Here is a 12,038-nt window from a genome sequence, read left to right as displayed (position 1 = left end):
TTTTATTTGGTCAAAGTCCAGGCAGTCCAGCAAATTCCAAAGATTTAACCGCTGGTGCTTATTAAAACCGTTGAATAATTTAACAGCTATACATGGACATTTTTTTTAAATATTTCGTTTTAAAAAGAATTTCCTCGTTTTAAATTTTGATAATTTTTTCTTTGCAAATTTTTTAACTCGGTTGGCAAAATGTGTAATGTTAATTAAGGAGCATGTTTATTTTATTTTATTTCAAAATAATAACCTTAGAAAAATAAAGAAATAATTTTAAACTCAAAATTGAAATTTGAGATGATTTCAATAGAAATGACCGCGTGTATTTTAAAAAGTGAATTCTTCAAAAGCTCTAATGGGATTACCAAAAAACCGGAATTGACCTTAACAGATCTCGCATCAGCAGTCATATGAGGGCAGGTGAACAGTTATGATCCCATTTCAAAGGCGTCAAATGAACATGAGTGGCAATCAAAGCAACACCCTCGCTAAGCCTAGGGGGATCAGGCATTGTAGAACCACGCGCGATAAAATCAAAAGAGCGTCATCAAAATAACTTTCCAGAATTAGCGTATATTTCCAGCAAAATTCAAAACCGGTGTTGCATTTTCGCCTGCCCAGCCGTCGTTTGTTTGCCGAGCAGAGAGAAGGCAAGGCAAGGTGTTGATGAAAAGCATATATGCAGGTCAAACTCGTTGCGCGCGTGCTGCTGTTGACAAATTGTGCCTGTCATTGCCGTTAAGTGGCACCAGAGAGCAACCAACAAGCCGCGCCACCGCGACTCTACATATATTTTACTACCCGCTGCTTATTATAGTACCAGAGGCAATACATAACCAACAAGACAAAACGTATGAAAATTAACTTGAATATCCATTCTAATTTACAGTAAATATACCGGAATTGAACTTTTTGTTCAAAGATAAATTTCAAACTAAAGCTCTTCGATCGTGCTTTTGCCAGGAGGAAAACAATTGGGAGGAAAGTCAGTGGTCAAAACCACGGGGGATTAATTCAACTGTGGGAGAGAGAGTTGGCCTCGCTGGACACACCGGCAGAAAGAACGCACCCCAGATAATCTGTCATTGCAGTCAGATTAACACTATTAAGGTTTTACCTCGTCAGTCTCTCGTAAAGTCCGAGCTGAACTGCCCCTTGGAGATTGACGCACGAACTTGCTTCGCAACATGCCCCTGGACGCCCTTGGCCAAAAAAGTGGTGCCCGACAAAATCGGGGAAAGTTTGCTTGTTTATGTGTGGCAAACCCTGCTTAAATCCTTTGAAGGAGGCTGATGCGAGGAAAGAGCGCATTTTTATCAAAGAAAAAAGCCATAGGATAAAACAGGTAGCAATTGCCAATTTTAATTTTAATTGGAATTGATATTTTTTTAACTTAAAAATACATCTTCACTGGAAATGAAGTGTTCAAAGTGGAAAAATTTGCCATATCATTTATTATAAATTTTATCCTTATTATTTCTCGTATCTGTTAAAATAATCGTTCTCTTTTTCATGGTCCTTGAGGGGATGTTCGGATGTTTGAATGGCGGGAAGGTATTTTATTTGAGTGGCGAGCTTGAGAGCTAGTTCGTGCAAATTGGCGAGCAGTAAAAAATCCGGTTTGCGTTGACCTTGTTTACTGTCGCTCTGGCCGACGGAATCAAATATTTCATCTGCGGACACTCGGGCTAATTTGTTTTGATGGATCGTAGTTTTGCACATCAACATCATCGTTTCGCGTTTGATTTATGAACTGACCACCTCATTCCGAAAAAGAAACGCTAACGTCCGATTCGATTGCTCACTGCGATGTCAGCCGATTTTTGCAGCACACACGTTTGATTTATGCGTGGCCGCAAACTACAAATCGTGGCTGAACTATTATTTACACTGACTCTGAAGCCTATTGTGTGCGTCATGCCATGCAACCTTCAAAATGTACTTTTTTTATTACATCGGAATTTTTTATTTATTTATTCTCTGTTCATAAATATGTTTCAATTAAAATACGACATCAAATGTTTTATACTTCTTTTTAATTTTAAAGCTGTAGCGAAGATTCATTGAAAACTTAACATTTAAAATTGAAAAAAAAAAATTATTATTTGTATTGAAATTTTTTGGTCAAGCATGTGCATTTTTTTTAACTTGCAGTAGACAAACTCTAATCTCATTTTATTTGAGTAATGTTATTTATTTATTTTATTTATTTTAATTGTCATTTTGTGGTAGAATTTCACGATTGAGGGTTGATTCATGATAATTTGAAATTCTGGTCGACTTTCCCTCACATGGGTTTTGCGAGTTGTTTATTGTTTAAGAAAAAACAATATCCTGCTCTACATGTTTCGGCTGCAGCCATAATTCATGAGCTGTGAAATCATTTTGACATGAATTTGTAGAAAAATCAATTATCATAATTTATTATTATTACTAATTGATACAATAATAATTGCCGTTAGCCATGCAATTATTAATTAATTACTAAGTGAATTTTATTGTTTGATTTCAGCAACGTCGTTCGAACTGGTCGCAAGTGGTGCTCAAGCGGGTGGTGCCGGCTCTCTCGGGACGCTACAGTTGCGAAGTGTCTGCCGACGCACCGTCCTTCCACACGGCGCTCGTCAGCGGCGACATGGACGTCGTTGGTAAATTGATCGTTTATTATCATTCGGCCTTATTAAATGGCATGTCAGGCCCCTGTTGAAATATGCGCCCGCGCCAAAGTTTATTTAGGACGCCAAATTAACTCTCGGCCGGCTCACTAACCGGCCGCCATTTTTGCCCCGTGCCACCCGAAACAGCTTTATTTGGTTTGCAACTCTGCGTTAATTAAGGCAAATAGCCGTCCTTGATATACTTCTCGAGGACCTGCCCCGTCTGGCTCGCAGGTCTCTGAGCAAAGACCCTTCTCAAACTGACCAGTCCTCGTTATTGCACGCTGTGTGTGTGTTTTGCTTGCCGGACGTTCTCGTGATTATGACGAACAGAAATGATTGCCTTTTGGGAGCAACTCCGCATCCATCCTTTGCCCTCTCGCGAGATGTTATTACAGCTCTTTGCTCCCCAAACTCCAGCTCCTCGGTTGATTTTCACGCCGGCCCCCAGTCCTAATGCCACTTTCAACAGAGTTCGCATCAGCTCAGTCAGTCAAAAAATTCTAAATGTCAAACAAGAACAATTATGTAGTTAATTAACTTTCCATTGGTGTATTTACTTTGCTCGGTAGTAATTTCAACTGCTTTGTACACAAGAGGTTTGATGTACAGAGAGATTTTTTTACTGATTAGTATATTTATTCCTCACAACCAATGTATTTCTCTATCTAAAATTGCGGCTTCCTATTATTTAATATTTTTTTTAATTCTATCACAAAAAAGTTGGGAATTTTCAGAGCGAAAAGAGAGGAAAACGGGTTTCACTGCGACAGCAAACAATTATTATATTTTGTTAAAAGCGACGCTTATTAGCTTTTTGTGCTTTCTATACAAAAAATTTATAATTCACTCTGTCGTGCTCAGCCAAGCGGTACGATTTGCGCTGTTTCGTCGCACTGGGCTAAAATTTTGCCTTTGTCCTGATGCCGGTTGTTGTGTGTTGGGCATGATGCAGAGGTTTTGAGAATTAGTCAATTATTGCTGTGCGGTGGCGGCTGCTGATCTTAATTACGTATTCAGTCCACATAAAGGGTCACATCTGATATGTAAATGTCCGGCGCGAGATTTCGCACTATATGCTCAATTATGGACGTGCACTGAATAATTGAAAGAGCGAGTCGCCTCTCCAGTGCTTGTTTTGTGTTGCTGTAGTTCACTGGCCCGTGCATAATTCATTGGCTGGCGGTGGATTTTTTCACTGAAGGCCAAAAGTCACAAAGCGCCGCAATTCAAAGGGCGAGGCTTTAGTGATTTTAACTCTGCTATTGAAAAAAATTATCCTAAATTGTCTTTTTTTACTTAAAAATTCGCTTTAACAAAAAGGTTATTTTATTAATAACTTTTTCAGTGGCTTTAAATTTTCTATTACGGAATAATATTGGGTGCTGCTGAACCAACTTCAACCAGGGCAAATACAAATAATAATTATTCCCAGCAAACAGCAGTGACCGCAGCCGAGCAAAAGTAATTCTCGCTCCACCGTTTGTGGCGAGTGAATTTCCATTTATGTATTCGAAGATGATATAAATAAATCACCAAGAGGAAGTAAAATGAATAACCATTCGCAGAAGCACAAACAGTGTGCGAGCGTCGAAAGCTGGGCTGTTCTATCTGTTAGTTTGTTCGAGACGAGTCAAAGTTTGTGCTCGGCAAATTAATACAGATTTGATTGCCGCACGTCCTTTGCTGCTCCTAACTCGCTTGGACGATATTCTTGGCACTGAATTATTGCATTTAATTCCTACTTGCTGCCGCAAACTTGCAGCTCACGTTTAATTGCCCCCATGTGCTCATTAACATGTTTGCACTGAATGCACTTTGTGCAGAGACAACCTTAGATTCAACATTGTTGCCAGCTGACTTCAGCAAAATGCAATCTTACAGCTCCACAACTTTCATATTTAGTAGCGTCAGATTGCAGTTTGAAAGCGAGAAAACGGACGCTCTACTTGCTCATCCAAGTGGACGAGGAAAAAATTTGATATTTGATGTTATGTCTTGAACTTTAATACAAGTAATTTTATGGTCAAAATATTTTTCTGCAATTGATCTAAAAAATTTAAATGTCAAACCATTTTTCTTCACTCCAAATTGTGGCAATGAGATTAATTAAGATTCATTTTTTCACTTCATTATAAAAATTTAAGAGCGATTTTGACAGAATTTATTAATACAAATAAATTGTGTTGTGCGATATGAAAGCTATTTTTTATTATTATTATTTTTTGTTTTTATAAAAAGATAATTTAAAATCGTTGTAGATATGCAACGTGAAATCACTCACCAAAACCGAATAAAAGAAGAGCTCATTTGGTTCAACTCATCAAAAAATCCTTTGATTTTTTTTCCATCCACAAATTCTTTGAATTCTCTGCAGAAGCAAATTTGTGGAAAATAATTAAACCGTGGTTCTTGGGTTGCCTACCATCCAATTCCAACATAACAGAAACCACCGAAAACATTTTCCATCGGCCTTATCACCTTCCACTTTGGAGCATGTTGAATATTAAATTTTTATAGCACAGCCGCCTCCGCCGACCAGCAGCAGCAACTTTCGGTTCTTTTCCCCCGGCTGCAATATTAGATTGTACAAAAAAATCTCACTCTCGCGCGCTCGGATTATTATTTGCTTGCAACTTTTTCTTTATGCTCTCGTCATTCAATATAAAGCGCAGCACCGACAGCGGCGCAACACAGCATTTAATACTGCACGAAACGAACACCTACCTACCTGCCTCTCATCTCCGGCCTTTATATCTGCACCGATATTAGACGCGCATGTTTGCACGCTTTGCCATTCCAAGCTAATATTGAGCTGGGCAAATATATGCATGTTCTCTATGTACACTTACACCCCGTTAAGCCGCCTGAAGAGTGGTGGAAAATATGTGGAGGCGAACTCGCAGGCGGAAAAAAAATAAAGTTTTAAGTTGGATTGCTTGTGATTTGTAATTTCCCTTTTTTTTAATAAATGAATTAAAAGTTTTAATACTTTTTTATCATAATTAGTTCCATTAATAATTTTTCAAGTAACACAATTTAAGTATAAATTAAATTTTTTTCGTAATCTTCTTTAACTTGGGCAGAATATAAAAGTTTTTATTTGGCGTTTGACTCGCAGACTGTTTAACTAAGGCATCGTGATGTAGAAAAGAAACGAGAAAAACGATTACTATATCAAAGCCTTTGAAGTTACAAGTGCGCTTTTCTTTCTCTCATTTCATGAGACCAGATCTGCCAATGACTGAGACCTTTGTTCCAGACCTGCCTCCTAAGCAGCCACAAATCACAAACGTCAAGTCGCGATATCGGCCGGGCGAAGTTTTGCACGGAAACTGCTCATCTCACAGTTCGAGGCCGGCGGCTAATCTCACCTGGATAATCAACGGTCACATGGTAAACCGGAATTCATTTAAAAAACCTTAAAGTAATCAATTTTAAATCTAAAATTCTTTTACAGTCATAATTTTTTTATTTACATGCAAAAAAACCTATATTCTTAATAACAATGTTGTCTTAGCAAAAAAATTTATGAAATAAATCGATAAAGGATAAAAAAAAAATCATATTATTAATGTTTATTTGTCCAAATTGTTACAGTCACATTGTCTACTTAATAAGCATAAAACCACTTTTATAAACATAAAAAAATTGATATTTTTTTCATCCTTTTGTTTTGCCCTTTTGAGAATTTCTTGGGCTAAACAATTTTTTAGACTTAAAGGACGGAGCAGAGCTTAAGTTGAGGCGGTGTGTGGTTTTGCAGGCGAAAAACAGCCAGCTGATAAGGTACCCCAAGATCAAAGAGCCGCACGACAAAGAGACGACGACTTTGGGTCTGCGATTTTTAGTCGAGCTGCGCCACTTCACGACGGGCCGCCTGAAAATCCGCTGCTCGGCCAGCATCGGCAACCTCTACTGGCAAAGCACCGAGAAGAGCATCGAGGAGGAAAAACCCAAGCCACCCCAACCGCCGGCCACCCCGAGTCCCGCCTACGGAAACGACGTCTTGGACTCGGATTTCAAAGACACGAACCGGCGGTGGCCCAACAGCGAGGTTTATCTGCCAGGTTCGGATTTATTCAAATTTTCTGCCCCCTCGTAATGAACTTTGCAAGGTGAATTTTCTCAGCCGATTTGGCGGCCGGAGCGCTATTTTACGACTTTTTGTTGCGCACACGTATTTCGATGGTTGTAAAATGGCGGTGGGCTTTTTATGAACGCACAGCCAGAAATTAAAGCGTACAAAATTGGCTGCTGCGCGCACAGTTTTATTATCAAGCATAAAATTGCGGTCAACTGCAGCTGCCCGTGAATTTTTAAACAAGGGTTGCCTTTGCATTTTCGGTTGGATTTACATCAACCACCAAGGCGGTCATGAACAGATATACTTTGATGAACCTTGAATGGAGATGGTTTTGAATATTTTTGTTACTAATATAGCGAATTCTATTATTTGGAAAAAATTACAGAATCAGGAGTTTATTAAGTTGCAATGAAATAAATTTATTTCCATTTGGTTTTACTCATGAAAAGTAAAGAAAAGTTAGATTAATAATTTTTAAATGAATCCAAATAAAGCTGAACAATTAAAATTTAAAAAAAAAAATGTAATTAAAACTCGGTATTTAATATTAAAAAACCACAATGGTTGATGGCACAAAACGGTGAAAGCTCGGAAGAGACAAAAGATTAAATAGAACGCCTACTGTTTACCGCGTATGCAACCCGCTGTACGGTGACGTTGACATAGCTGCATAACTTCGTATTTTTCACACAGCGACGGAAAAATAATTTATACAGTGCGATATATGGAAAAGAGAATAAATCCAATTTTGTTTTGCACTCATGCGAGGTTATTAAAAATTCTCAGCGTGCCACGATTAGTTGCATTTCATCTCGTGGAGGGCATTTATATTAAATTAATGCACAGCGAGGTATGATTGACATTTTAATGGACGTTTGTGTTGGAGAATTAATTTTGTGGATTCGCATACACTGGGGCGGCACAATATAATGAAAGTCGGCCGTCGGTTTGACCTGGAATTTGCGATTCTAGGAGGATCGGCACCGCCACAAACGAGAGACCAAGAGGGCACAGTCATGTGACCTGCCTTTGTCGAGACTTGTAGTATGTGTGCGTGTGGCCTGGAATAAAAGTGGCTGCATGAATTTTTAATGCTGTGCGGGCGGATTGTCTAACAAAAGCAGCACTCTTTGTGCACGCCGGCTTTCCAAACAGAAAGCAAATTTGGCGTTTTAAAATTTTCACTGTGACGCATCCTGCTTTTTTATGCTAGGCCTCATCAAACGGTCGATCTTCCTTTGAGCCGCAACACGCAGAGCAGAATGTTTATTTTTCGCTTCAAAATAAGGCAACAGAAGATCGATAAAAATTTGCTTTGACATTATATTTTAGCACATCCAAAAAAAAAAAACACTTGTAGGAGAGAAGTGAAAGTGACGTCAATTATACTGAATTTTTAATTAACAATAATAGCATTTTAAAAATTACGTGTTAAATTTCTCAATTAAAATTATAAACTCCTAGAATCGCACAAAAATCCTAATCAAACAAATAAATTTTGTTTTAATTATATTATTACATTTCACTTTCCTTAAAGTTTCAAAGTTCTGAGATTATTCAAAAAGTTTCCATGTTCATTAATTATTATTTTACTAGCTAATTTTTTAAGAAATTAGTATGTCGGGGGGGGGGGGGGGAAAGCTGTTGAAAATCAACAAATTTTGAAAGCATTTAAACTAATTAATTTTATCAATAAAGAGATAATTTGATTTATTTCTTATTTTTCAGAGGAGCATCAGCGGTCAGTGGACGAGACGATGGCCTCAAGCAAGGCCGTTGTCAGGGCAGTGGTGGCCACACCGATATGCTCGCTGCTATTCCTGTTGGCGAGCAGATGAATTTACCGCGAACGACAACAGAGTTAAAAAGCGTCAGTCGGCCGAGGCTCGTAAATCATCAAACGCGGTTGTTCTCCCTTCGATTCTCTCAACTCGATCTCCTCTACTCCAGTGCGGCACATCCCACAACAGTTTGTTCGTGTGCGCCCGCAACAACAGCTACATTCCCTGCAAACACTCCGTAATTGAAAACTCCCAGTTTATATGCTTTTTTTCCATTTTTTTAAATGAAGCCAACTTGCTTTAATCAATGTAAAAAGTAAAACATTTTTTTCCATTTTTTGTTTGAACATTTAATACGATATAGGCTGTATAGTTTCTTAATTATTGATACATCACATTTTTGAACGCTGCATTTCTATTGGTGCTCTTTTTTATTTCAATCAATTATTTTTTTATTGGGAAGTGGAGCACGCACGCATATAAACTCTGCACTCTCCCGTCAGGTAATTAATTAGCATTAATTAATTAAATGCAATACCGCTGAAAACCACAGGCGCCGCTGCTGTTGTAACTGATTTGCGCTCTGTTAATTCTGTGCACAGAAGATAAATTTAATGCAAAGCCGGATTGTGCCATTTTTCATCTCTCGAAAAAGCATTTTGATGAATTTGCGAATAAATCATTGATTAAAATAAATCAACACTATTTGGAGCAAAAAAAAACAAGCACAAAATAATTTTTATGAACACTTGGCTTGCACCGAGTGCGTCGAATTATTCAATAACCGTGGGACACGCCAAGGATAAAAACCTCTGGATGTAAAAATTTTCCATAAAAGAGAGAATTTAATGGACAACTTTGTAGGACTCGTGCAGAGAGTTAATAAGAAACATATAATATATAAAGAAAAAAGTGAATGTTAATAACTCTTTTTGAGAACATGTGATGACGTACTAATAAAAAAATATTCTCTCTTCACTGTGCTGATGCCGATATTGTGAAAGTGCGTGTGAATGGCCATTGTTTCTATTTTCACGAGCGGACAAAGGGGGGCGAATGATTGTTCGTTTTTACAATTGATGGACTCAAAAAGTGATTTAAACATTTGGAAAAAAGTGCAGTGATCTGAAAAAGTCTTCGGTGGTGAGAAACGCAAAAGAAGCAATTTGTATGAAGAGAGAACAGCACCTTGTAAGTTAAGATTGCTTAAATGGAACCTCACGCTATGACTCAATTGATGTCTGTGATATTAAAAATTGAAGATATGTGCCGGTGTAATTCTATTTGCCGTGGAATCATTAAATTAAATTCATCTAAAGCAACAGTGTTCAAATAATAATTGAATTTTTAAGAGTTATTTTAAAACTTGTTACTATTTTGTTACTTAATTTCAAGCTGAAAATATTTTATATCAATATAAAAAGACTTGATTTATATACCTGTATTTACGTCAACTCTTTGTGGTGCGTTTTAATTATAAATAAGCTTTCCATTACTTTTACCTCTTACATATTTTTTTTCTTGTCGCATTTATCTTTTTTTTATAATAAATAAGTTAAATAATATTTAAATATTTATTTCATATTTTAATATTTGATTTTTCGCTTCTCCAAAGTTTTTTTAAACAGAGTGCATGGCAAAGCGTGAAACTGCTAATAAAAGTGCGATGATATTAATTATTACGAGCAAAAACACATTGTAAATGAATGTTTTATTGAAACCAAGATTTAGTGTAATGTTAAGAGTACTCCATTCAATAAAAAGTAAAGAAGTTTTTATATTTTTAATTCTCTTCATCCTTAAATATAATATATGGAAATAAACTAATATATTTGTAACAATTTTTTAATATCTAATATGCAACAAAATATTATCCTCTTATAAAAAAATGTTAGAAAAAATTAAATACATTTTTATCTTAATTTTTAATGAATAGAACGCTTCAGAATAATTAAAATACTAGCGAAATAATTTACAATAATAATTCATTTCAAATAAACAAGCATACAAAAATACACACATGAAAAAAGGTCTTAAGAGGTTTTCTTACAATGGCAAATTGAAAGTAGCATACTTTGCTAATAGATGTCGTGGGCATGGGCATCATGATACAACGACCAAACCAGACCAAACCGACTTTACAAGAATGAAGAAGTTGCCAGATGCTGCTAGAACTGGCTATGGCAAAGCAACAAAATAATAACAAATCACTTTACTGCTTGGACACTCGGACAGACAACAGAAAAGAGGCAACAAAAAGTGAATATTTTATGTACCTATTATTAAATGACATACAAACCAAAGGCACTTTATTTACTTCATTAGGCTAATTAACCACAATTTCTGTTTTTACTTGGTAAACAAAAAATAAAATATTTAAGATATTATTACATTCAATATTCAACGTTCAATTGTGATATCAATAGTTCAATTCTAGGATTATATGTTTATTATTCCAATGCATTGCATTAACAAGAAACCAACGTGCCTCTTGCATGGAAATTTTAAAAGTATAAATTAAATCAATTATGCATAATTTATTTGCGTACACAATTATTTTATGTATTTTGTCAATCATCAAATTGTGAATGCACTATTATTATTATTAGCAATAACAATTTTTTATGTAATTTTGAATAATATAGCTAATTTAATGTAATTGCAGGATGTCCATGAAGAAGATTGAGAAGTGCGAAGAGTCGTCCGGTGGAGTTACCCCTGTCAAAAGCACCCCTTTGAAGTCTCACTTCTTAACGCCATGTCGTCGAATGGGTCTGAAAAGAAGCTCCGGCGTCAGCCCTCTTCTGCTTCAGAAAATGAGTCCTGCTCCGTCCCCGGCAAGTAACAGGTCACCCTGTGCCAAGCGGCAGCAGTTGGTCACCGTCGCAGGTTCGCCCTGCGCCGATTCGACTCCAAAGAGAAACGTCGCACCCCGTAGAAGAAGCAAGGGGCTGTGCGTGACAAGGGTGGAGAGGGTAGTGGTGAATCCTGTGGAAACTCCCAAGATTGAAGTAAAAACAATTTCCCATTTAACATTGGCCAATGTTTTGATTAATCTAAATTTTTTTAGGAAAGCAAATCGGAGGACAAAGCTCTCGAGGACATCACTCGCTCGATCTCCAGAAAGAAGGAGCAAATAGCCCATTTGCAGAAAGGGGTCCATCCTCTTCAATCTGAAATTGAAAGACTGCAGTCTCTGACCGAGACGTGGAGGGGAGGCTGCCGGAGGGCCCTCGAGGACCTGCTCAAGATTATGCACAGGAACTCCGAGGATGCGGCCAAAATGTTGACTATGTCAATACTCATTTCCAACCTGGACATTCCACCAGACCTGCTCAAATTTGACCCGGACAAAGACGAGTTTTACTGAATTGCGAATTATTCTCATCTAGATCGATCTCGTGATAAAAAAAAATGGCTGCAAGCTGCAATCCGTCAAAACTTATATCTGAATTCCTTAATTTGTACAGTGAGCAAAAGCTTTAAATAAATATTGAAAATATTTGTACAATAAAAACT

The 12,038-nt window shown here is 37.1% G+C and overlaps 3 protein-coding genes across 4 annotated transcripts in view; all 3 read left to right on the top strand.

Annotated features, from left to right (window-relative positions):
- LOC132202366 (uncharacterized) overlaps positions 1-10,283 on the top strand; it is a 64,421-nt gene extending 54,138 nt beyond the window's left edge. The window contains exons 3-6 of the mRNA XM_059629235.1: positions 2,507-2,642; positions 5,914-6,047; positions 6,418-6,721; positions 8,467-10,283. Coding sequence (XP_059485218.1) covers positions 2,507-2,642; positions 5,914-6,047; positions 6,418-6,721; positions 8,467-8,576 — 684 coding nt within the window. The 3' untranslated portion in view covers positions 8,577-10,283. The remainder of the gene's footprint in view (positions 1-2,506; positions 2,643-5,913; positions 6,048-6,417; positions 6,722-8,466) is intronic.
- LOC132202613 (uncharacterized) overlaps positions 1-12,038 on the top strand; it is a 310,158-nt gene that overhangs the window by 288,728 nt on the left and 9,392 nt on the right. The window lies entirely within an intron of this gene.
- LOC132202480 (uncharacterized) lies at positions 10,648-12,023 on the top strand. 2 transcript variants are annotated; one of them, XM_059629428.1, is made up of 3 exons: positions 10,648-10,778; positions 11,185-11,530; positions 11,590-12,022. In XM_059629428.1, the coding sequence occupies exons 2-3, from the start codon at positions 11,186-11,188 to the stop codon at positions 11,887-11,889; spliced, it is 645 nt and encodes a 214-aa protein (XP_059485411.1). In that variant the 5' UTR covers positions 10,648-10,778; position 11,185; the 3' UTR covers positions 11,890-12,022. The 2 variants fall into 2 exon arrangements, with proteins under 2 accessions (XP_059485411.1, XP_059485410.1); XM_059629427.1 differs by having other exon boundaries at positions 10,667-10,768; positions 11,590-12,023.

Source organism: Neocloeon triangulifer, unplaced genomic scaffold (genome assembly GCF_031216515.1).
Source record: "Neocloeon triangulifer isolate White Clay Creek 2 clone unplaced genomic scaffold, ASM3121651v1 ptg000015l, whole genome shotgun sequence".
NCBI lineage: Eukaryota > Metazoa > Arthropoda > Insecta > Ephemeroptera > Baetidae > Neocloeon > Neocloeon triangulifer.
The sequence above is the reverse complement of the archived record's forward strand: the minus strand, read 5'-3'. Positions and strand labels throughout refer to the sequence as shown.